This window comes from Eschrichtius robustus, chromosome 1, assembly GCF_028021215.1.
Source record: "Eschrichtius robustus isolate mEscRob2 chromosome 1, mEscRob2.pri, whole genome shotgun sequence".
Taxonomy (NCBI): Eukaryota; Metazoa; Chordata; class Mammalia; order Artiodactyla; family Eschrichtiidae; genus Eschrichtius; species Eschrichtius robustus.
In genome coordinates this window covers 164,034,893-164,058,510 of record NC_090824.1, presented here as the reverse complement: position 1 = coordinate 164,058,510, position 23,618 = coordinate 164,034,893, and the positions used below count along the sequence as shown (strand labels likewise).

General features: G+C 45.4%; 1 protein-coding gene across 4 annotated transcripts in view; it reads right to left on the bottom strand.

The window, feature by feature from the left end:
• The window catches only part of PDE8A (phosphodiesterase 8A), a 154,804-nt gene that overhangs the window by 37,547 nt on the left and 93,639 nt on the right, over positions 1–23,618 (bottom strand). For all 4 annotated transcript variants that reach the window (XM_068558438.1, XM_068558454.1, XM_068558462.1 and 1 more), the window contains exons 6-12: positions 19,313–19,401; positions 15,266–15,344; positions 13,453–13,590; positions 8,024–8,112; positions 6,344–6,395; positions 6,201–6,243; positions 505–582 (exon numbers count right to left, since the gene is read on the bottom strand). In XM_068558438.1, coding sequence (XP_068414539.1) covers positions 505–582; positions 6,201–6,243; positions 6,344–6,395; positions 8,024–8,112; positions 13,453–13,590; positions 15,266–15,344; positions 19,313–19,401 — 568 coding nt within the window. The remainder of the gene's footprint in view (positions 1–504; positions 583–6,200; positions 6,244–6,343; positions 6,396–8,023; positions 8,113–13,452; positions 13,591–15,265; positions 15,345–19,312; positions 19,402–23,618) is intronic.

The window sequence follows — 23,618 nt, the reverse complement described above, 5'->3', positions numbered from 1 at the left end:
CACCACAACTACTGAGCCTGCGCTCTACAGCCCATGTGCCACAACTACTGAAGGCCCGGTATGCCTAGAGCCCTTGCTCCACAACAAGAGAAGCCACTGCAATGAGAAGCCCGCGCACCGCAACGAAGAGTAGCCCCCGCTCGCTGCAACCAGAGAAAAGCCCATGCAGAGCAACGAAGACCCAACTCAGCCAAAAATAAATAAATAAATAATTAAAAAAAAAAAAAAGAAAGAAAAAGAAAATCGGCTAGAGAACAGATGGTAAAATGTATCTTTTTTTTTTCTTTATTCCCTGACTCCATCAAGAGGGTCAGAATGGAACCCACTGGCAAAGGAGTTGGGGGTGAGGGAGAAATGGACACAGACTGCTAGAAAGTCCCCTTCCCTCTCCTGAGCTGGAGGGGGGCAGTGACCGAGAGATAAGACTGGGGAGGGAGTATCACACGTCTCCATGGTTTCAACACTCACAGGACCATGCTTTCTCCTCTTGTCTTTGTCACCTACCTTTGCTTGTTCGAGAGGCAGCAGTTCTGACATCTAGTGAGCTTTTTCTCCTGTCGTTATGTTTGCCTGACTGATTATCTGTGGAAACAATTAAATTATAAATTACCTCTGCAAAGGGATTTTAACAACATATTAGGAAACTTACCAATATAAAAGTTTTAAGAAACAAAATTTAAGCGTTAGAATACCATTTAGGATGCCACAAAAATCAACAGAGTGCACAGAGATGAAGACTACGAACCATTACGTTTTAAGGGAGGCTGACTTTCTCAAAATGTCCCACCTGGTACAGTCATAAAGGAGTGCTTTTCAGTTTCCAGATTATGTAATCACAGAGTCCCATGATGCAAAAACTAGCAGAAATGAACTCAAGAGAATTTCACCTATTATATTTCTATGTAATTGAATAAAGTGGTGGGAAAATTTTGATCTCCATCCACCCTTGCCCCAAAGGAAAAAAAAAAATCTTTTTTGTATATTTTTCTACAATACAAGCTCTAAAATGTCCCCGGGAAGAAGGTGCCTCTCTTTGGGAGGGTAGTACAGGAGCACTAGTCTGGGGTGTACTTCTCTGCCCTCTCTTCCCGTGGATGGCACCACTGCATTTCGAGGCCCAAACAGGGCTTGTCTTTGACTCCTCTCTCCCTCACCCCACGCCAATCAATGACAAGGCAAAGCTGACCTTCCTTCTCGTGCCCTCCTCTGTGCACCTGCCGGGTGTCACATGTGGTGGCAAGCCTCTCCAACCTGTCCCCATTTCACAGACGAGGAAACTGGGAGCCGCTGTGCAGACGAGCGAGCACACAGCTGGCGCCTGAGCTCAGCTCTCCGCACCTGCAGCTTCTTCTGTCTTCTCTGCCTTCTCCCGGCTTCCTCATCTGGATTCCTGCTCACAAACAGGATCCAGAGGCAGGCCCTTGGTACTCCTCCCAACAATCCAGAACCTTCTCCACTTGCTATCTGCTACCTTCTCTTCCATGTGGGCACTGGCAGTGACCTTGTCAAGGTCACTGATGACCTCCCCGTTGCTATATCTGAAGGACACGATTCAGTTCTTACCTGACTTGTGGTACTAGACACAACTGATCATGCTTCCTGGAGACTCCTGGTTTGCATAAGTCCAACGCTGGCTTTCCTTGCATCTCTTAATGTTCCTTCCTAGTTTCCATCATGATTCATTCTCTCTTCCTCAGCACCCCTGGTGTTCCCAAAGGCTCAGTCCTCTTAGCCCTTCCTCTCAGACAATGCAATCTCCTCAAGAGACCTCATTCTTTTCTACAGCTTTTCCTAATTCCTGTGTTGCTGTCTTAATCCCAGGCCTTTCGCCTGAGCTCCAGACTTACATCTTAACTGGCCACTCGTCACCTCCATCTGGACACCCTCAGGAACTTCAAACGAGCTCACTATCCAAATGAACTCAGTATTTTCTCCTAAATCCCAGGTTGCTGAACGGCATCTACCTTTTTGCTTAAGTTGGAGACAAGTCATCCGTGACTCCTCCGCGTTCCTTGCCCTCAAGTGGTCAGATAAATCTATGGATTCGACCTCCTAAATACCTCTTTAATCTACCCTTGTTCTGTCCCTGTCCTGGCTCAGACACCTGTCATCCTCCTCTGGATTATAATGACAGCCTCCCTCATTGGTCCTACCAGCCCCAACCTTGCCCCCTTCGACCCATTCTCCACAGGCAGCCAAGTGATCCTTCTGAAACAAAAATCTGATCAGATCACTCTCCCAATTAAAACATTTTAATGGTTCATCACTGTTTTTAGGATCAGACTTAAATTCCCCAGTGTGGCACCCAGAGTCTTGTGGTATCTGGACTTCCTCTCTCCAGCCATCACGAACTATTTATGATGTGCTAGATCACCCCCCAAACCTCTCTGCCTTGGTGCAAACTGCTTACCCCCACCTAGGAACGCACCCCTCCGACGCCTCCTTCACCTGGTTAACTCTCGATCCTCTTTGAAGATGAAGGTAAGATGCGGTTCAGGTATCATCACCTCTGGGAAATCCTCCCCTAATGCCTCACCCCCAATATTGCTGGTAACCGCCTGCTTTACTGACTTGACTGACTTTCCTCACCAGCTGTGAATGACACGAGGGCAGAAATAACCTTCCTCTCCCTTTCCTAGGTGCCTGGCACTGCCAGCACGTAATGGATGCTCAACAGACACACGTCTGCTTCTCCAACCATCTGCATATGCCTGTGCACAAATCAAAGTACCACTAATACAACCACTCTGAGTCCAGGGTTCCCTTGCTCAAAACCCTTCAGCACCTCAGAGATAAAGAGGAACCTGCTGGCAGTCAAGGACAGGAACAGTCTGCCTGCAACAGCCTGCCTTTCACCTCTCGCTGTTCCGACCACGCGTGGCCTGTGCCGGCACAGCTGCTTCCCCGTCTGAGGAACAGCCTTGACATCTGCTCCCTCTGCCTCCGACCTATGACCCGGCGCCCTCTCCAAATGCTCACCCCTTCCAACTGCACCTCCTCTCGACCACACACAGGCCCCAGCGCCTCTCCTTCCTCTGAGCTTCGTGGACACAGTGTCCACAGAGCTGGTTGAGAAGACTGCGCCGTGAACTTCCTGTTGTTCCGTCGTTCAGAATTCTCACTTTTTGCCACTCAACAAACATTTACTGGGCACCTACCACGTGTCAGGCTCTAAGCCAGGCGCTAGGGGTGTGAAGATGAATATGGTAGGGTCCATGCCCTCAAAGGGGGTAGTCCGTAGGGGAACAAACGCTGGTGAACTAAGAGTGACAGTCATGATGCTGGAGAGCAAAAGGAGCCCCAGGAGGAAGGGGCAGGTCTCCTCTGGGAGGGGGGCAGGGAGGAGATGAGCCATGTTTTGCAGCTGGAGGCCGGCAGAGGAGGAAGGCACTTCCTGGAGGAGGACGCTGCCTGCGCAGACAGGGCAGAGCTGGCTGGAGGGAAGCAAGGAGCAATGTGTCCCAAGGCCAGGGCTGTGGCAGGAGTGGAGGGAGGCAAAGCAGGCTTGAACTTCTACTCAGCATTTAAGTGACTCCCCTATGGCAACACCCGACCTTCCTGCTCCCGACAGCCGTGTTCAGCCCGCTGCTCTTCCTCTGAGTCCCTGCAGAGCTCTGCAGCTGGTTCTTAAAGTGCCTCCACCTGCCGGGCTGGGGCTCCTGCAGGGAGGGCCGAGGGGCTCGCGGCAGGGTGACCTTGACCTCTCAACCAGCCCGCAGCCTGAAGGAGCCCGCGCACAGGCCTTCCTGCACAGGCCTTCCTGCCTCGAGAGGGCTCCACACCCACGACTGACCCGAGACCTGAGGCAGCCGCGCGCCGCAGGAGGGAACGCTCAGCAGGCCTCGGCCGCCGAGCCGGGCTCGGGCTCAGCACCGCCCGTGACTTCACGTGTCTGCGCTCAGCTTCCTGTTCCAGAAAATGCGATCCTTCCGCCCTGCCCATCTTTTTAGGAGAGGAAGGTTAGCAGGGTTTCCTTGGCCTGCTGGGCAAATCCAGGAGACCCTGGAGAAGCCGTGAGGAGCAGGAACCATCCTGCAGCCCCGCGAACGGGCAGCCTCCATCCCAACACCAACGCCGTGGTCCCCCGGGAGGAGCTCCGTTTCGGGTACAAGGAAGCTGAGAACCAGGTTTCTTGCATGACTTGCCCCGAAGTCACTCTGCTGGGAACAGACTTTCAGAGAACTTTCTCGGACACTCTCAACCGTCCAAGCCTTTGAGGAGGGCCTGCTCTGCACCGGGACGCCCCCTCCCCCCGCCTCGGGGTCTCACGGACTCCACACTGCCAACCCTCCAGCCGCTGCCCAACCGCGGGCTCCCTGCGGCCTCGCACACGGGGTGTGGGGGGGAGGAGCTCCCTCCTCCTGCGCCCGAGAAAGCTCACTTTCTCCAGGTCCAGAGTAACACTCCTTTCAGGTCTGCCCAGCCCCCGCCCTGGCAGCACACGAGAACACCTGTAAAATACGCTGAAGCCCTGCTCCGCACCACCCAACCCGGAACCTGGCACGTTTCTGGCAAGGCCCTTCCGGAACCCCTCCTCCTCCCCTGTGCTACCCATCCCCCTACTAAGAAGCACAGAAAGCAGGCTTTGCCAAGCAGAGACAGTCACTTGGCCTGGCACGTGGTGCCCGTGCACTGTTTTGGATGAATTATGCCCTGGCCTGTTTTCTCTCCTCTACACGATAGCAATGCTGGTATTCTCGTCTCTGGTCCCTCCTTCCATGTAATCTGTTACATACCGGCTCTAAAAGCTTCTTAGAGCTCAGGTGTCATTATACTATTCCCTTGCTCAAAAATCCTCAAACTCCCACTGCCTACCAATGAAAATCCTAATTTCCCACCTAGCATCTAAGGATCCTTCACGATCCCAACTCCTTTCCACACTGACCTTTTTTATACCAGTCAGAATTTTAACCCTGCTCTTGCTCTTTCTAGAACACACTCTGTACTTTCCCTGTTCAGTAACTGTATTTCTGGAATGCTTTTCCTCTCACACCCATCTTCTTACTCAAATCCACCTCTCCCTGTCTGGAACTTCCCCCTCTTCCTCTGCCTTTCTCACCCACTAATGATCACTTCTTATCACTTGCTATGTGTCCCTTGGTGTCAATATGTCTCTCCTCTTTTCAGGTTAAAGCCTGATTACTCTTGGGGCGCCCACAAGAACTGTTCCAGCATGTGCTTCAGAGCTTCTGGAGTTGGCCATCTGGATTTGAGTGCCAACTCTACCACTTCCTAGATGGATATCCCTGGGCAAATTATGTAGCCTTTCAGTTTCCTTATCTGTAAAAAGGGAACTTCATCTATTAAGCGTCTACCCCTCTGGGTTATTGCAAGGCTTCAACTAAGTACACCGTAAGTTAAGCACTCAGCGCAGTGCCTTGTACACAATAAACACTCAGAAAAACACGTGGGAAACATTCCTAGAATGAATGAGTGAACTGTTCCGGTACTGCTGAAAGCACATCATCAACAGCTTAAGGGATGGAAGACAAAGTCTTCTCCCTGGAGGCTCTTACAGACTAACTGGGCAACCAGAGCACTGCCTGGGCATGGCAGAGTGCTGTAAAGCGTCCACACAGGCTGGATGGAGAGCCTCTGGCATGGAGCCGGAGAGGACCTGCACCATCACAGGTAAGGGCCAGAGTAGGAAAGAGGCTTGCTGAAGCCATGACATATACTGGAAGGAAACAGGTGATTCCGGGCCAGGGAAAAACACTTGCAGTCACATAGACATGGGGTGAGCGGATGGTGTCCAAAGCACATCAAGTCCTCACGAGACGGATACGACGTGAGGCGGGTCTGATGGGGTCCACCTACCTCCCCATAGGCTGGTGGTGAAAGCATCCCTGCTAAAGCACTGTAGTCTGATACCAACACAGTTGCCTCTTCGAGCACAGATCATGCCAACAAACCACACTCCACTCAACACATCTTCACATAAGTTCATGCATTGGAGGTGACCAGTTCTCTCCCCACAGGCTGAGACCCACCCCAGGACACCTGTCAGATCGCCCACCTGTGCTCGGGTCCTTTGACTCATAAACCAGCCTGGGAGTCAGGGAGAGAAATGCTGCCATGGTGCTAGGAAAATACAGTCCCACCTACACAACAGACAAGCTCGTCAGAGGCAGGGCCTGTTTTTATTTTTTTATTTTTTCAAAAGCTCAGTGAACCCTAAGAATGAATATGGGGCACCATACCTGTATAAGTGTCAGACTGAACACATTCAGCTATTTTCGTAGCCTAAAAATGAATTTTAGAAGCCATTAGTTCTGAGTGCCTAGTTATACAGTAAGGGAAATCTTGCTGGGTCCCTGGGGTCCCAAGGGCTCTCCTTACATACCTTATTGTTGCCATTGCACGCTCTGACAATGGACACATAGTGTCTAATTTTTCTGCAAGTAGAAAACAATGTATTATTTCTCTCCTGGCTCTCTATTCTGGTGGATATCTAGCTAATTTTTCATTATGAAAGGAGCATCTCTCTTTCACAATACATACAATGCTTGGAGGAGAGCAGTTCTATTGTGTGTGGCCAAGGCCACCAATAAACAAACAAGAGTCTACAAGCATTCTCTGGTGTCTCTGTAGAAGAGAAGTTGACTCTTCAGTAAAAACAACAAAATCCTTCTGAGTCATCACAACACACAATAAAAAATACCTAGGTTTTAAAAATGTACTACATGTGAACCAACCCAAAGCCTTTAATTCCTTAACATGTTTTCATTTTCACAACCCTTTATATTGATGCTCTTCTTCAAGTTTCAACAAACAGTCTGCTCACAGTCATTCATGGAAACAGCCACAGGCCACACTGGGGCCGAATGTGCGAGTCTAGAACAAAGCAACCGGGGCTTATCTCAGAAGATGCTGACTCTCCTCACTTATTTATTGTTCCTTCGATTTTTCAGCTTTTCCCCTTGATAATCCAATCCCTACAGTTATCTCCCCCAAATTTGGAAAGGCCATAAAAAGGCAAAGAATCAGAACAGAGAGCCCACACAGAGCCGTCTCCCTGAGGCAATCGCCAGCTGGCAGCAGAGCCTGGTGACCAAGCACGTGAGCCACGCGGTCAACGCAGAGGCCTGCAGCCCGGCTCCGCTGAGCGCTGGCAGCTGGCGGCCGGACTCTGGGCCAAGCCTCACCTCTCTCAGTCTCAGGTTCCTCATCTGTCAAACAGAGATGGTCACAGTGCCGACATCACGGGGCTGTGGCCAGGATGAAATGAAGTGACATCTACCAGGCACTGAGAGCCTGCCCAGGGAGGGAAGGGCTCACGGACAGCGGCAGTTGTTACAACCATCATCGCTATACCTCCTCCTGGTCTTTTTGTCCTTCTTTCATTTTCATGACTGAGAGCATACACTAGGTATGATTTTACATTTTGACTTTTGCATTTATCAAAAACATTTTCCCCTATAATTTAATTTTCTGTGATCATCATTTCTAATGGTTGCGTATTTTATCGTTGGGTATTCTACAATTCACATTCATAATTTTCCACTGTTCGTATTATTTAAGATAGATTCTGAGACAAACCATATGACATTTTTAGGCTCTTGATACACACTGCCTTCCAACCTGTGGTCACATCTGTTTCATATGCGTTTCCATAAATGAGAGTATTTAAAATACTTTTATCTAATTTGATAGTTCTGTGCAGAAATAACACATAGGCTATCAAATTAGATAAAAATCTTTTAAACATAGGGAGTCCACCAGTGACTGTTCTTAGCACACAGCTCAGTAAAGTGGCATTCAGGTTTAAATACTTTAGTCTTTTATGTGCTCACACAGCTTAAGACTGTCGGAGTCTGTCGGCTCTGGGTCACCAGCTGGAGGGTCAGGCTGTGACCATGAGGAAGCCACCCTGGAAGGCCATTCTTTGATGGTACCTGACCTTGTTACAAGTCTTTCTTATAAATTTCTGCATGCAGTTCTCAACTTACTTAAGTATTCAAAGCAAATTTTGCAATAAGCCGAACATGGTATGTTGATTGAAGTACTTGTTTTTTCCACTTACCCTCCCTGTCCAATGACAGGTAGTATCTTCACATTTTGTTGTACATTATCTCCGTTTTTCTCTTTGGCAGAGCAAATTCCTTGCCATTCCTATAAATGGAATGTAGGCATCATTATACATTGTGTTCAAAACATAAACCCAAGAGCATTTTCCACCTCAGGTTTCCACTCCTTTACCATGGCCACTAAAGCTATTAGGATAATAAAATCATCCCAACCCCAAAGGCAATTTTGGGTACTCTGACAATTCTTTCTCAACCTCCCAAGTCCATCTCCTCCTAGACTGACAACAAAAGCCAGGTCACCACAGTCTAAATGGTCATATGTTTTCAGTGGCTTTCTGCTGGCAAGAGAGGCCCTGGGCCCACGAATGAGGAGCACCCTTTCTTGTCCAGGTTCCTCCTCTCACAACTCATACCTGCCGCGGCAGAGGGGGAAGTGTGGCCTCTGACCCTGCATTTGGGAGGGGGAGAGTCTCAGACTGGGGCAGAGAAGGGGCCACCCTCTGTGTTGTGTACCCTCTGCAGGTAGGGTGGGAATAATGAGGTAACAGCCAGGACTGGGCTCAGGCAGAATAACCAAGTGAGACCTTAAAAGCCAGAGCTGCCATTTCAGAATGGAACTGCAACGGGAGAGCAGGTATGCCCAGGCTATGACCACAGTGAGCAAACAGGGGCTACAGGTGGCTCCCCTACTCTGAGGGTGGTGGAGAGAAGCGTGGGACGGAGCTGGGTTTTGTGACCACCTAAAACGTTCTGAATTTCTCCAAGAGTCACCAAGGTCCTTAAGCTAGAAAAATCCCTAAAACCCACTGTAGGACCTTGAACTCCTAGGGTGTTTCATGCCCTTCCAGACCTTCCGGAGTCCCACAGGAGCTAAAGCTGACCCAGGTGGGAAGGGGAACACCATGGCAGCCTAGCTCAAGTCTCCTGTCCCTACTCTTACACAAAGTCAATTCCGAAATCTATGCTTGGGGGGTGGTGACCTGCATGCAAATGCTAATGGTAAAATCTCATCTTCAGACTCCTCTGGGAAAGTGGATCCAAGAGAAACCAGGACACTGACAGAAGCAAAGGATGGTTACTGAGGCTTCCTGACGTCCTTCTGAAAACAATGGGCGCCAAGAAAGGACTAAATTAAAAAACAGCCCAAAAGCCCAGCAGGGTGCTTACTTGCCCTGGAGCAGAAGGGAGGTGCGGGCCTTCCTCACTACAGTTCTGAGGGGAGAGTGGCCTGTGCCCGAATTGGGCAAGGACTAGACAGGGATCCCTGGGCAGGAATCTGGAGCCTGTCCTCCACATCCACAGCCCCATGCAGCCACCAGAGAAGGCTTCAGCAGACAGGTCTAAGAGTTACTTCTGAAGCTCACTATCAAGAGAAATACGGGAAGCTGACTGAGGTGATATTTGCAAAACTCTGTGAACATACCAACCACCACTGAACTGTATACTTTAAATGGATGGAGTGTATGGCATGTGAATTATCTCTCAACAGAGCTGTTATATAAAAAGAGAGGGAAAATATGGGAGACTGATTCAGTCAATCAATCAGCACTTCAAAACACATATTCAGGATTTTCTCCTCCAATCCTTTCTGAACAGAGTGGGTGGCTGCCAGATCCCAAGTCAAGGTGTAAGAAGCCATGTCAGCCAGAGCTGGACAGTCCGGCTAATGGAGGACAACTTAGGCAATGACTTTGCTTAGATAACAGAGTTGCCTGTAAGTTTTCCAGTCAACAATGGAAACAAAAAATATTCACTTAACACAGCACATATTTCTTATCAAAAATACATCAAAAATCGAAGTTTCAGTTCCTGAAAATAGTAAAGTCTTACCTAGAATGCTGTTATGAAGATTAAATCTGGTAACACACATAAACTCTTGCCGTCCTGACACACGGCAAATGTCCAGTAAATGGCCTGTTTGGTTTCGCACAGGTGTCTGTCTGTCTCTCTCAGGCTGAGCTCCTCTCAGAACTACACTAAGGCGTGCACCACCTCCCTTCTACTCCGGGATAAGCTCAGCACCGAGCTGGACTTCGCTGACTACTGAGACAGTTCCTTCTTGGTGGGTGCCCACTGCCTTAAGAATTAAATCATCATCATCCAGCTGTCCTACCCCAGGGGCTAGCACTGTGCTGGAAGGTGGTAAACAGTCAAAGAACACTTGGGGCTTTTGTTTACTGAATGGAAAAGTGAGGCCAAAGTAGGATCACAGAATCCTGGCACCCAGGATAAGGGACTTGAGCTCTACACAGAGGGAGTGACATGATCAAAGTGGTGATCTGGTGAGACAAATCTCCAGTAGCGTAGGGTGGACTGGCCAGAAGTGGAGGGTCCTGGGACAGGGAGGCCTAACTGCATTCAGCCACCGCAGTCTCAGGGTGTGGGAAGAGGGCCCCGAACACAGTCAGGCGCAGGCAGTGGACCCTCAAAGGCAGGGCTTTAACAGACATCAAGCCTTGGTGATGGATTTGATGGAGGGGACTAAAGGGTAGGGAGAAACCAAAACTATTCCAGGAATCAAAGTCCAGTCAACTGTGTGGATGGTCAACGAGCAGTAGACAGCAGAGGTGGAGAGGGATCGGGTTTTTTGTTAATGGGGGATGAGAGAAAATCACCGTTATACAAGGTGATACCAAAATGACAGCAGGATGTTGAAACAGACCTTGGAAAAGACACTGGGGCTAAAACTGGGAAGGTGGGAGACATCTATGCAGAGCAGGAAAGGTGCTCAACAACAAAGGGAGCTTTCTGAGGAACCAGCAGGGGACAAAGAGCCCTGGTAAACCTGGGAGGAAAGAGATGGGGGAAAAGTGGGAGAAGAGGGGAGGTGGCGAGGGAGGAAAGCTCCTGGCTTCCCAGGAGCTGGGGAAGGTAAAAGGTGTGAAGAGCTAAAGGGCTCTGTGACTGTACATCATTATCAGAGGCAGCCAGCCGAGCAGCCAACATTCCTTCAGCACCTGCAAGACAGTTTCTGAGGGGAAAAAATGCAAAATTTCTAAAAGAGAAGAGCCAATATAAGGCTCAGGTATCTGAGAAGATAGGAGGCCAGGGGTTCTAGGGCCCTGACAGAGAAGACCTGGGGAAGAAGAAATAGGAGGAGGGAGCCAAGAGGATACATAAAGGGAGGAAGGAAGCAGGAGTGTGGGACTGAAAATCAAGGTGCCTAATAGTATCAGTTTTACCTGAAAGGGGAACCATTGGCTGAGAACAGCAGGCACAGGAGGTTTACAGAGAGTGGTGTTCGCAGTATTCTCTGTTTGAACATCATCAGAATTTCTCCTCTGCCCCCAAGAATATCCAACTGGTTGGACACCTAGAATCTGACATTCCAAAGCCCCTCCCGGTCATCTGACCACTTCCAAAGGCTCCATCTTGGTTCCCAGCACATGTCTGAACTCTCTCCACTGACCATGGTACCATTGTTTGCCAAGGGCTGGCTGATTCTCAACAAGCCCTTCTTCTCCCAAGGGAGACTTGATTAGAAAGGCCATATATCTTTCTCCTCAAAAAACCGCCCAGCTAAGTGGTCTGTCCTGCTGCAGTGTTGCCCGTGAACCAGCAGGGTACCAACAAAGGACAAACAGCAGCTTTTGCACTCTCCCCAAGAACTTGCAACCATGCAAAACAAATGCCCTGGTTCCTTTTCTTTTTTTTTTTAAACATCTTTATTGGAGTATAATTGCTTTACAATGGTGTGTTAGTTTCTGCTGTATAACAAAGTGAATCAGCTATACATATACATATATCCCCACCTGGTTTCTTTTTGAAATAAAGCAGTATAGAGGTTGACAATACGATAACCTTTCGTATTCTCTGCTCATAGCAAATACAGATTTTAGAGAACAGGTGTCCTGTTGTTGAGGCCCTTTACACGTGGTGCCCAACAGCATACTTCAGGAGGCAAGACGCTGCTCACAGGGATCTGGGTGAATCCCAGGGCCTACAGCTAATCCACTGGGTGCCCCCACCCCCATCTCAACTTGCTCTGCTCACTGCAAGGGCAGTTGCCAGATCAAGGAGCATGAGAGCCACCATCTCTGTTTCACACCCTGCTGAACCTCACAACAGAACTGCTGGCTGACCCAGTGGCAGCACTGGAACAAGCCGCCAGGACTGGGGAGGCCATGGTAAAGCCCCTCAAAGGCTGCGGGGGTCTGGAATGGCTGCTGCTCTGGAGCTGCCTTCTGAGGACGCCCCTCTCGGCCCAGGCAGGGAACACTGGTGGGCCTGAACACCTAAGGGTCTGTCTCTTCATTCATCTCAGCCTTCGTTTCTCTATCCAGAGGACCTGCCACTCTGTCTCGTAAGAAAATCATCATCCTCGACAGAAAAGCTGAAGGCAAAATAGGATTCAAGCAGTGCCCATTTTTGTGATTCCCGAGTGCATTACCGGGCCCCACCGCTGGCCTGTTCTTTCCCTGTTCTCACTGCAAAGCCATCTCGTGTGCTCAGAGCCGCGGGAAAGCAAAGGACACCAGCCCACTCACGGTGTCTTCGAGGGGCCCAAGCCAAGTGGGGGTATAAGCTTTGCATAGCCCTTCTGCCCCCTCTGGCAGACTGCCCTTGTGTGCTAAGGGATAGGCACGGGCCAAATGCCATAGGGAAAGGGCATCACTTCCACAGGGCCTCCAGATAGCCGGCAGGAGAGCAGGTCACCAATTTTTCAAATGTTCTGAATAATCAGATTCATAGTCCCAACTTCTAAAAGTTAAAAAGAGCCCAGCAGAAAAGCCTAAGAATGACTATGGAAAGCAGTAGCCTTTTCCTTCTCATCATATTTTAAAACCTAGTAACAGTGAGGTGCTGTCAGAAGCCACAGTTCAGAGAGAGAAATAACCTTTCAGACTGAGCCTGCCTTGCTTTGCCTACCCCTTCAGCACCAGGGTGCTGTAACTTCTCACATCACAATGCAATGACTACTTTTATCTGTATGTTTTGCACCCTGGAATGAGTTCTCTAAGGGATTTTTGTTTTGCCCTTCTTTCTATACCAGAACCTAGCACACCTGGCATTCAAAAAAATGCTGAATGAATGAACGAGGCTCAGAGAACTGATGGGCTCCGATGTGTTCTGAGAATGTGTTAACTCACTGGCAATCCTTTACCCGGACCATTTGCCAACAGCTACCACTTAGAAGATCAATTATTAGAAAAATCAACTTACTCACTTATTACAAAAATGACAACAATGATTTTAAGTGTCAAAGTTACTCTTATTGGCTGGTCAGGTTTTATATACTTTCTTGGCCTCAATTTCCTCATCTGCAAAATGGGCATAACAGAGATAACACTACCTACACTTGCCCAGGCTTCTGGGAAGAGTGAGACTGAGATCACCTGGCTCTAGCAGTGCTCAGTGAGCGCTAGGTCTCCTTCCTTCCCTCTTTGTTATGTGAGAGTAACAAGGGTAGTGACCTCTTACTTACCTTGCCTATCCTGATGCATGAATTTATAGTATCGAGCAAATCAGCCTTTTTTTCATTTACAGGCACTTCTGCTAAATCCTTCCCTATTAATTCACCTGACTCATAGCCCATTGTTGTTTCAAATGCTGGATTTGCATACTGGGGGGAGACAAAGGAAAAAACATCATGTGAATTAAAAGAAATTTTGAAAAGAGGACAATCAAAGATGTTCAACCTAAACCATCATATTTTTTCCCCCAGAAAGCCCAGGAGCCTGGTGCTCACTACGACGGTTCTAAAGCCACAAGAGCACAACCCCAGAAAAACCTTGGAGTCTGGAGAAGCCTCTGCTCTGATGACACCGGGCTGGGCTTGCTGCCTTGTTCCCCTGAGGCTGCAGGGAGGTCAGCAGGCCCACTCCACTTAAACACCAGCAGAGGAAAGAAGCTGCATGGAGACAGACCCAGGGCTGCTACAAAAGGGCTGTTGAGATTATGATACAGTGGAAGAAAGCACCAGACTGGGAGCCTGAAAACCCAGGGTCTACTCCCACAAGTCACTTAACCCCTCCAAGTCTCAGTCTGCACATCTGTTTAATGGGAATGAAACACTTATTTCACCTCTCTCATATGATGCAAATGAATAATGAGTTTGGAAAGCAGGCTATGAACTAGGAAGTGTTTACAAATGCAAGGCTTTATGGTTAAATTTCAAATAGGACTGTAAGACTAGAAGAAAACGTATGGGAAAGCTGTGCATGTGCTAATAGGAACAAATAATGACGATGATAAAACAATAATCATACTGTTTAAGGTTTGTTTTCCTTGCTAGGCACTGTAGTAAGCACTTCACACACAGTAACTCATTTAATCCTCAGAACATCCTTACAAAAGGTAAGTCGTTGTTAGCGTTAATATTATTCCCATTTGTACAGATAAGACAGCAAATTCAGACAGATTAAGTCACCTGCCCAAAGATGCCCAGCTAGGAAGGGGCCGAGGCTGATTGGAAGCCAGGCCTGACTGATACCAAGCCTGTGCCCTCAACCACTGGCCAATGTCGCCTGTCAGGGCACCATCCTGAATGCTAACATCATCAACTCTTTACCAAGAAAGTCACTAGTTAGATTAAAGTGAAGAACTGGAGTGCTCAGAACTAAAATCAAAGTGGGGCTCATTCTCAGACAAAAGGAACATTCCTTGGGCACAACTCCCTCTTTTGCTGTTATATGAAAATACATGTTACCTGTTTGCTGTTATATGAAAATACATGTTACCTGTTTGCTGTTATCCGAAAGCCATGGTATCTTCAGTCACTTATATGAAGCCACTTTTCTAATAATGGATAATTTGTGAAGTAATTGCTAGTTTATTTTTGAAATTTTGAGTAGCTTCTAGTAAATTTCTATAGGTGTAAACTATCTTCAAAAACAGTAAGAAAGGTGAGAGTGTGCAGCCCTTATGGGCAGAGCCTCTCCTTGCTGCAACAGTCTCTCTCTACCCAACTCCACCGCAGAAACAATCCTCTGGATAAAAGTCCCTCCTTGCTAAGTAAATAAACATGCAAAAAAGTGAGAAATAATAAATGCTAATGCCATATTTCTAAAGAATATTTTCTAGCACATTAAGCAATTATTGGAACCTTTTCTTACCTATAGGGGACTTATTTTAAATTATATATTTTATAGATTTTGTTCGGATAATCCTCTAAGGAAAAACTGGTCCCTTGAACTTCAAAGAGAGAAAAAAAAAACCAACACCATACTGAAGGGGTTCAATCTTAAAAATGCAAACAAACCAGAAATTCAGAAGGACAAACTTCCAAAACAACAAACCTGTACAATGTGGTCTTCACTTGTAATTTCAATTGCTTCTTGACTTTTCTCTAATGCAGTGAACATTGAGTTACAAGCCCTTTATGGGTAGAAAAGAAAAAGGACTGCTTAATGTAAATATTATAAAATGTAATACAATCTTGGAATATTACATTAACTTATTTAAATGTGTTCTTTGATTATAAAGGTAACTAATGCTAACTCAAGAAAAAGTAGGGGGAAATATTAAAAAGCATAAGGAAGAAATAAACGCCTCCTGCAACCTCAGTACTCGGGATCATGACTATGCACAATTTGGTGCCTTTCCTTCATTCTAAGGACAAGTGGACCAGGTGGAACACACCCCAGGGTCAGATCACAGCCCTTTGCTGGCTGTGGGACATGACTCACTCCCTGGGTCTCTACCTTCTCACCATCTGAAGGGTCCTTGTGAGGACTCAATGAGAAAATGGAGTCAAGAACCCCACATGAAGCCTGGTAGAAAGGAGGCAGCCCATCATCTGTAGCTATCACTTTCAACAAATTCTTTGCACAAAACTGGGATCATCGGGATCATGAGCTTTGTTCCCTGCTTCCACTCAGCCTTATATTGTGAGCATTCTCCCTTGCCCTCACTGTTTGAAAACATTTTTAAATTGCACAGGTAACAAAGGTTTATTTTTTAAAAATTAGAAAATAATAATAAATGAGATACTACATCATACCCACTAGAATATCTACAATCAAAAATAGAGATAAAAACAAGTGTTGGTGAGGAACCCTCATACACTGCTGGTGGGAGTGTAAAATGGTGCAGCTAGCTGCTTTGGAAAACAGTCTGGCAGTTCCTCAGGCTGTTAAACATAGAGTTACCATATGGCCCAGCAATTTTACTCCTAGGTAGATACCCTACAGAAATGAAAACATACATCCACACAAAAACTTACAGCCCACAGGTGGAAACAACCCTAAAGTCCATCAACTGATGAATGGATGAATAAAATGTGGTATATCCATACAATGGAATACTATGCAGATATAAAAAGAAATAAAGCCCTGATGCATGCCAAAATATGGATGAACCTTGAAAAACATTATGCTAATTTAAAAGGACCACATATTGTATGATTCTATTTATATGAAATGTCCAGAAGAGGCAAATCTATATATACAGAGAAATTAGATTAGTGGTTATCTAGGGCTGGGGGTAATGAAAATGTTCTAAAATTGTGGCAATGGTTGCACAACTCTGTGAATACATTGAAAGCCATTGAATTGTGTACTTTAAATAGGTGAATTGTATAGAATGTCAATTTTATCTTGATAAATCTGTTTAAAAATAAATGAGATTAAATCATCTGAAATCCCAACACCTACGCATATCAACTGGTGTTCTAGGCAATTTCTTGTGTAAATATACATGTAATACGTATACTTATAAAAACAGGATCATACTCTACAGTTTTATCATCTGCTTGTACCACTGAACCATATACATTAATATCTTTCCATATCAATAATTAGTTCCTTATCATCACTTTTAATAACTATATAATATTCTATTGTAAAATTATACCATAATTTAGTCAAACAAATTCCCCATGACTGGGGAATGCTTTCAGTTTTTTTCTTGTATATGCCTTAGAAGATGAAAAAGAGAAAGCAACTGTCTACTTGTTCATAAAGTGCAGAGATTACATTTATAAAACCAATAATTATAATGCTTTTACTGTATTCCTGGTATTACTAAACTGTTTAGCTAAATAAGACAAAGCAGCTTTAGCCAATAAAAATTAGCTCTTCTTTCTTGGCATACAAAAATCAAGTGAATTACCTCAATAAAGCTGTTATTTAAAAAACAAGAACCAAAAAACAACGAGAAGTAAGTTCCCACCTCTGATATAACAAGCTTGGAGGAGATGGATCTGTGAGAAGCCCTACTGGGTTTTATCACTCTTTTTTAATTTTTGCAGATCTGGTAAATATAAAATGGTATATCATTTTCATTTCTTTGGTTACTAGTGAAGCTGAACATTTTTTCATGTTTATTGGCCATTAATATCTCCTACAAACTGCTGGTTCACAACATGTCCTTTTAAATTTTTTCTACTGGGTGTTTCCATTTTTAAACTGATTCATCGAAGCTCTTTACGTATTCAGGATATTAACCTATCTGTCCTGTATGTTAAGAATGTATTTTTCCCAGTTTATTTGTCTAAATTTTTAACATTATTTAAGGTATACTTACTGAGACAAGCTTAACATTTTTATGTTGTCTAATCTGATTCTCTTCCTTTATAAAATCTGGCTTTCACACCATGTTGAGTTTAAAAAGACTTCATTATCCAAATACATATGTTCACTTACATTTTTAGTACTTATGTGGCCACACTTTTTAACATTATGCACACTGAAATTTATTTTGGGACTGGGTGTGAGATTGGGATATAACTTAATTTTCTTTCCAGTTAATAAGTTGTCACAGTTCTATTCATTGAAAAGTCCACCCTTTCCTGTGTGGATTTAAATTGCCATGTTGAACACATATACTTATGTTCTTAATTCTTAAATACACGCACGTCTATTTCTAGACTTTACATTCTAGTTTACTGATCTAGCAGTAACACAAAGGTGCTTGTTATAGCTTTTTAGTGCATTTTAATATCTCTCAGAACAAGTCTTTCTCTATTGCTCCCAATTCTCTAGCCCTACATTTCCCCCTTCCCTTCATATCAATATTTTCATATCTCCCTTTATAGTGGACATCTCCCTTTGGTTGTCAGCTGGCACACAGAGAACAAAGTAGAGCATGAGGAGAGACAATGAGTGCAGTTTTGAAAATGGGGGTTACGACCTACAGGACTACCTTTGCCATGTGCTGCGTGCAAGATCTTGGATGTAAGTCAGTTAACCTCCCTGGGTCTCGGTTTTTGCATCGTGATTCGTGATTTGATGAAATAAGCTCTAACATCACCTCCTGCTCCACAATTCTGCTCTCCTCTCAGAGAGGGCAGTAGCCCAGCTCATTGTGGGAGTGCTGCAGCCAGGCTGCGGAAGACCCAGGAATGAGAAGGAGGCAGGCCCAAGGCCAACCATCCATCTCAAGTTTCCCTGAAAAGTTTGGCAATAAAAAGGAGCTCTTTTGTAGACCTCACTAGCCCTGAAACATCTCTGCTCAGCAGCACTTCTTTGCTACCTCACACTTCATTTCATTTTGTCTATGAAGTATTTTCTTCTCTGCATGTGATACCCTGTGCTGGTCCCTACCAACGTTAATACCCCAAATTCTAATCCCCTTATCTCTGCCTTGGGCACATACAAACAGAATGATTTCATTCTCTCTTTGATCCTGGTAAAGGAAATGTTAAAGAATAGTAGACCACCCAAGGAAGAGACCTAGGATGATAAAGAGCTACTGACATATTTTTCACTTCTGTCAACCTCATATAATTTTACTAATTTTTCTGCTTTTCTCACTCTACAAAGAACTAGGTTTCCACTCATCAGTTAAAAAAAAATAACGGTTTAGCAAGAGCAAATTACAAAATGCTTATTGTAGAGAAGAAAACATGTCACTTACCAGAGATAATAATGTTAATGGGTTGGGTGTATGTGTATATTAAAAGTAATTTTTTAATTAAAAAACAAAACAGATAATTCAGTATATATACTTTTGCACCCTGCTTTTTCATTTGCTATTATTTTGGTGCTCCATCTTTTTTTTTCTTTTTTTGGCCACGCCGTGTGGCTTGTGTTATCCTCCCTGACCAGGGATCAAACCCAGGGCCCCAGCAGTGACAGCGTCAAGTTTTAACCACTGGACCGCCAGGGAAGTCCCCACTGGAGCCCCATCTTTAAATGCTGAGTCTCCAATCACTAACATGACCACCTATTAGACATCCAGGCAGACTCCGAAAGCATTTTGTGAGGAGAGAAGCCTTCCCACCACCCCATCCCATTTTAGCAGGAGGTCAGTTACAGCCAAAATGTAGCCGCCCACAACCGAAGTCCTCACTTGCAACAATGCCCTGTGTGGTATGGTCAGCTTACCAGAAGCAGCAGAATTACCTGAGTTTCAGCTGTGGGCGCACCAATCCAAACTCCATCTGGAGCAGTTCATTGTAACAGGCCATGGTGCTGGGGTTTTCTACATACCTCTACAAACAGAAAGGGGATTTTGTGGATAAACAAATGTGCACCTTTAAATGATTAAATACATATATAAAAAATAATTCTTTCCAACAGGCTTCTCAACTTGGTACCTGAAATCTAAAAAATAATTTAGCTTTCATGATGAACAGGAAATGAGAGATGAAAACTTATGGGTACCAAATTAGCTTTTAAAAAATAGTACTTGCACATATCTGAGAATATATTAAGAAACCACTGAGTTGCACACTTTAAGTGGCTGAATCGATCAACTATACCTCAATAAAGAGAAAAAAAGGCAGAAAGAAGGAAGGAGGAAGGAAGGGGGGAGGGAGGGAGGAAGGGAGGAAGGAAGGAAGGGAAAGAAAGGCAGAAAGGGCAAGGTATTTGCTGGAAAGAGAAAAAAATAAAATAATTTTTTAAATAAATTAATTTTAAAAACTATAGTATACTATAGTATAACCATTTAATGGAACAGCATGCAGCTATTACATGCACTTATATGGAATGATGTACGAGACACACTGTCAAGTAAAATGAGGAAATGGAAAATTGCACTATAATTATTTTACATTTTTATAAAAATATTACATCGTTTAAAATAAATAAATAAATAGCTGAATTACATGGTATATGAATAGTATCTCAATAAAGTAGTAAAAAAATGGAATTAGAAAAAAATAGGCCTCCATTCCTGGGCATATATCCAAAGAAAACTATAATTCAAAAAGATACATGCACCCCAACGTTCATAGCAGTACTATTTACAATAGCCAAGACATGGAAGCAACCTCCTAAGAGTCCATCGACAGAGGAATGCATAAAGAAGATGTGGTGTGTGTGTGTGTGTGTGTGTGTGTGTGTGTGTGTGTGTGTGTGTGTGTGTGTGTGTGTGTGTGTGTGTGTGTGTGTATATGTATAGTATGTACAATGGAATATTATTCAGCCATAAAAAAGAATGAAATAATGCCATCTGCAACAACATGAAAGGACCTAGAGATTATCATACCAAGTGAAGTAAGTCAGACAGAGAAAGGCAAATATCATATGATATCATCTATATGTGGGAATCTGAAAAAAAAATACAAATGAACTTATTTACAAAACAGAAATAGACTGACAGACATAGAAAACACACTTATGGTTACCAAAGGGGAAAGGATGGGGAGAGGGATAAATTAGGAGTTTGGGATTAACAGATATACACTACTGTATGTAAAATAGGTAAACAACAAGGTCCTACTGTATATCACAGGAAACTATATTCAATATCTTGTAATAACCTTTAATGGAAAAGAATCTGAAAAAGCATAAATATGTATATATATATACACATATGTATATTTGTATATATATATGACTGAATCACTTTGCTGTACACCTGAAACTAACACAATATTTAATTCCACTAAAAAAAAAGTTCAAGGAAAAAAAAGAGCGCTTAAGAACGCTTTTCTTTCACTGCCTTGAAGTAAGAGGATTTTTGATGTCTACATGTCACTAGCAGAGCCTATAATATACAGAAGGAGGAAATTTATTAACTGAAGTCCTATCTATATTAACTTTCAGAGTCTATTCACTTATTCAAGAGCAATATGTTGTCCTCTTTCGAGCTGTACAAGCTCACGGTAAGCAAAAATATGCTTGCACATCTCTTTGCAGCTGAGTTTCACAGAGGTAACTCGCACTCAGGCAACATTCTCCTACAGTAACTTCAAACAGCAGCTCAACTAAGCTGACAAAGGATTACCCTCCACGGCAGAGGTACTGGCAGAGCCATGGCTTTGCCCAGTCTCTCTTATTGCTGTGGACAGTAACTGCTTTGTATAATAACCTTTACATAATGGAAACATCTCAACAAAGCAAATTTACATGGGAATGGGAAGCCTGAGCACCACCAAATTATGTATTTCATGAAGACATCTTACAAGTCGCTACGTTCTGTCACGTAGTTACATTCAGATGTAAAAAAATATTTGTGAACATTTACTCACCCCTATTTCTGTGAACAGCTCTTGCTTTCACCTGCTCAATACATGGATAATACTCTATCTGACCGAGGAGGAAGCTGAGGCTAAGAGGCAGGGCATCTGCAGGCCACTATCGACAAGCCAAAGCCTGACCAATCTAGGGCACGGGGCCCCTTGTGGAGCTCCTTCTACTGCCAGTGAAGGCAAATATCCCTGTTTGAACAGTGCTCAGGGTCTTGTCTTTGTGTCAAGAAACCTAAAAATCCAGCCCCAAGTTCATGCCTTAAAAGCTGTATGATTCTCAATGAGGCCCTTAACCTTCCTGAGCCTGCTTCCTCACCTGCAAAACAAGACACCCTGCTCCACCACAGATGACCATGAGAAAGCACTCTAACTGTAAACTGTTGCACAAACATAAAGCACAGTGACTGCCGTCCCCCTGGGAGGGAAGGCAAGGCCTGCTGGCCATGGGCATGATGGTTCCCGGGCCTGCAGGCCAAACACAGCCCTTCTTACCCACAGAAGTCTGAGAGAGGTGACATGCCTACCAGCTCCCCGCTGCTGAGAGGGGAGGAGAGTGCTGGCCCTGCCGCTCACTCCTCAGTCAGCCGTGACCCCTCAGGCACATCCAGGAACACTGCCCATCTGCAGAGGCACCCACTGCGGACCAGGCAGGAATAGAGAGGAGAGATTTCCGGGTATAGTGCTTGTGCCACTCCAGTAGACAAGGGGTGGGGGACTTGAGATGGGCAGGTGTCTCCAGCTGTCCACGCGCTTGCCTGGCTTCACCTGCTCTGCAGGCGAAATCTTGGGACACGGAGCCATGTGTATTATGTGTCATGGCCTCCCATGCATGCAACCAGAGTTTTCACTGGGTGTGAATGTACATATCCAAACTTTTTTACCCCAAAGGTGGACATCATGGCTAAAAAACAAGCATGTGTGACTAAAAGTACAGCATCTTGCTCCTGCTATCTGCCCCTCCCCCTCACTACCTCTGCTTTGTTCTGTGTATCTAAATATCCTGTCTCTCCTGCCCTTCTCCAACTTTCATTCGTGTCCCAAGGATTCCACAGGGCATGGAGGGTGGAGAAGGGCAGCAGGTCCAGGGATCTTCAGGAATCAGGCTGCTATTCCCTCTGCTTGAACAGCAGCTGGTCTCCCCTCCCCAACCCATCCCACAAGAGGGGCCGGGGCCACAAGTCCTGCAGACTCCTGAGCCAACTCAGCCTTGCTTTCTCCAGAGCATATCACACCCACCTTGCTGGGCCCCACCCAGTGGTTCTCAACCCTTGGCTGCATATTAGAATTCCCTGCAATCTTAAAAAATAATACCAACGTGCAGGCTCCTCCCCACACCAACTGAAACAGGGTCTCCAGGGAAGCCTTTCAGGGGGTTCTAACGCACAACCAGTGTTGAGAGATACCAAACCCTAACCTTTGAGAATTTAGTCAGCAAAAGCTCAGCTGCCAAGTCCAACTGAGGAGGCAAGCAGGTCTCCATCCATCCATCCCGAACTCCTGAACTATGGCCAATCCACAGAATAGTTGACTGCCCCCTGAATCCCAGAGTTCTCACTGTGGTGATGGCTTTCAGGTCCAGGGCTGGGTTCAAGCATGGGCCCCACTGCCTCCCAGCCATGAGACTCTGGAGAATCACCTTCCCTCCAGGTCTGGATGCTCTGCTCTGTCTCCGTGCCCTCTGTCACCTCACTACCCTTTTGTTACCTGAGGGTACAGGACTCTGCATGAGAAGAGTTAGCACGTGTAGTCTCTGAGGACTGGTCACCTACTTGGATTCGTCACTTATAAAGTGGTGAGGCTGCTGCTATCTCCATACTTCCTAAGTCACAGACCTCTAAAATGACTACTTTAAACCCTTTGTGTTTTTTGCATGGGAGTGTTTTCGCAGAGACATGCACTTAACCATGGTTCCCAGCAAAGGCTTCGGGGGGACACCTTGATTAAGTTGTACGGGTGAGAGGGCAGGCAAAGTGTGTATGTCGGTTACTTTTGAATTTTCAAATTAGTTTAATGATAACTCAATTATACTAGGAAAATACAAGGTCCATGGTTAACTAGACTTTCTACCAGGACACGCTTCCCAGTCCACGAAGCTGCGCTGATGGACTTCCTTGTGCAGAATTTCAAACACACAATTTCCAACACTGCATCTATGACCTCGTACAAATGAAAAAGCTTAATGACTGCTGGTGGCCATAGGTAAGCAAACAACCCAAGGCAAGATGAATAAT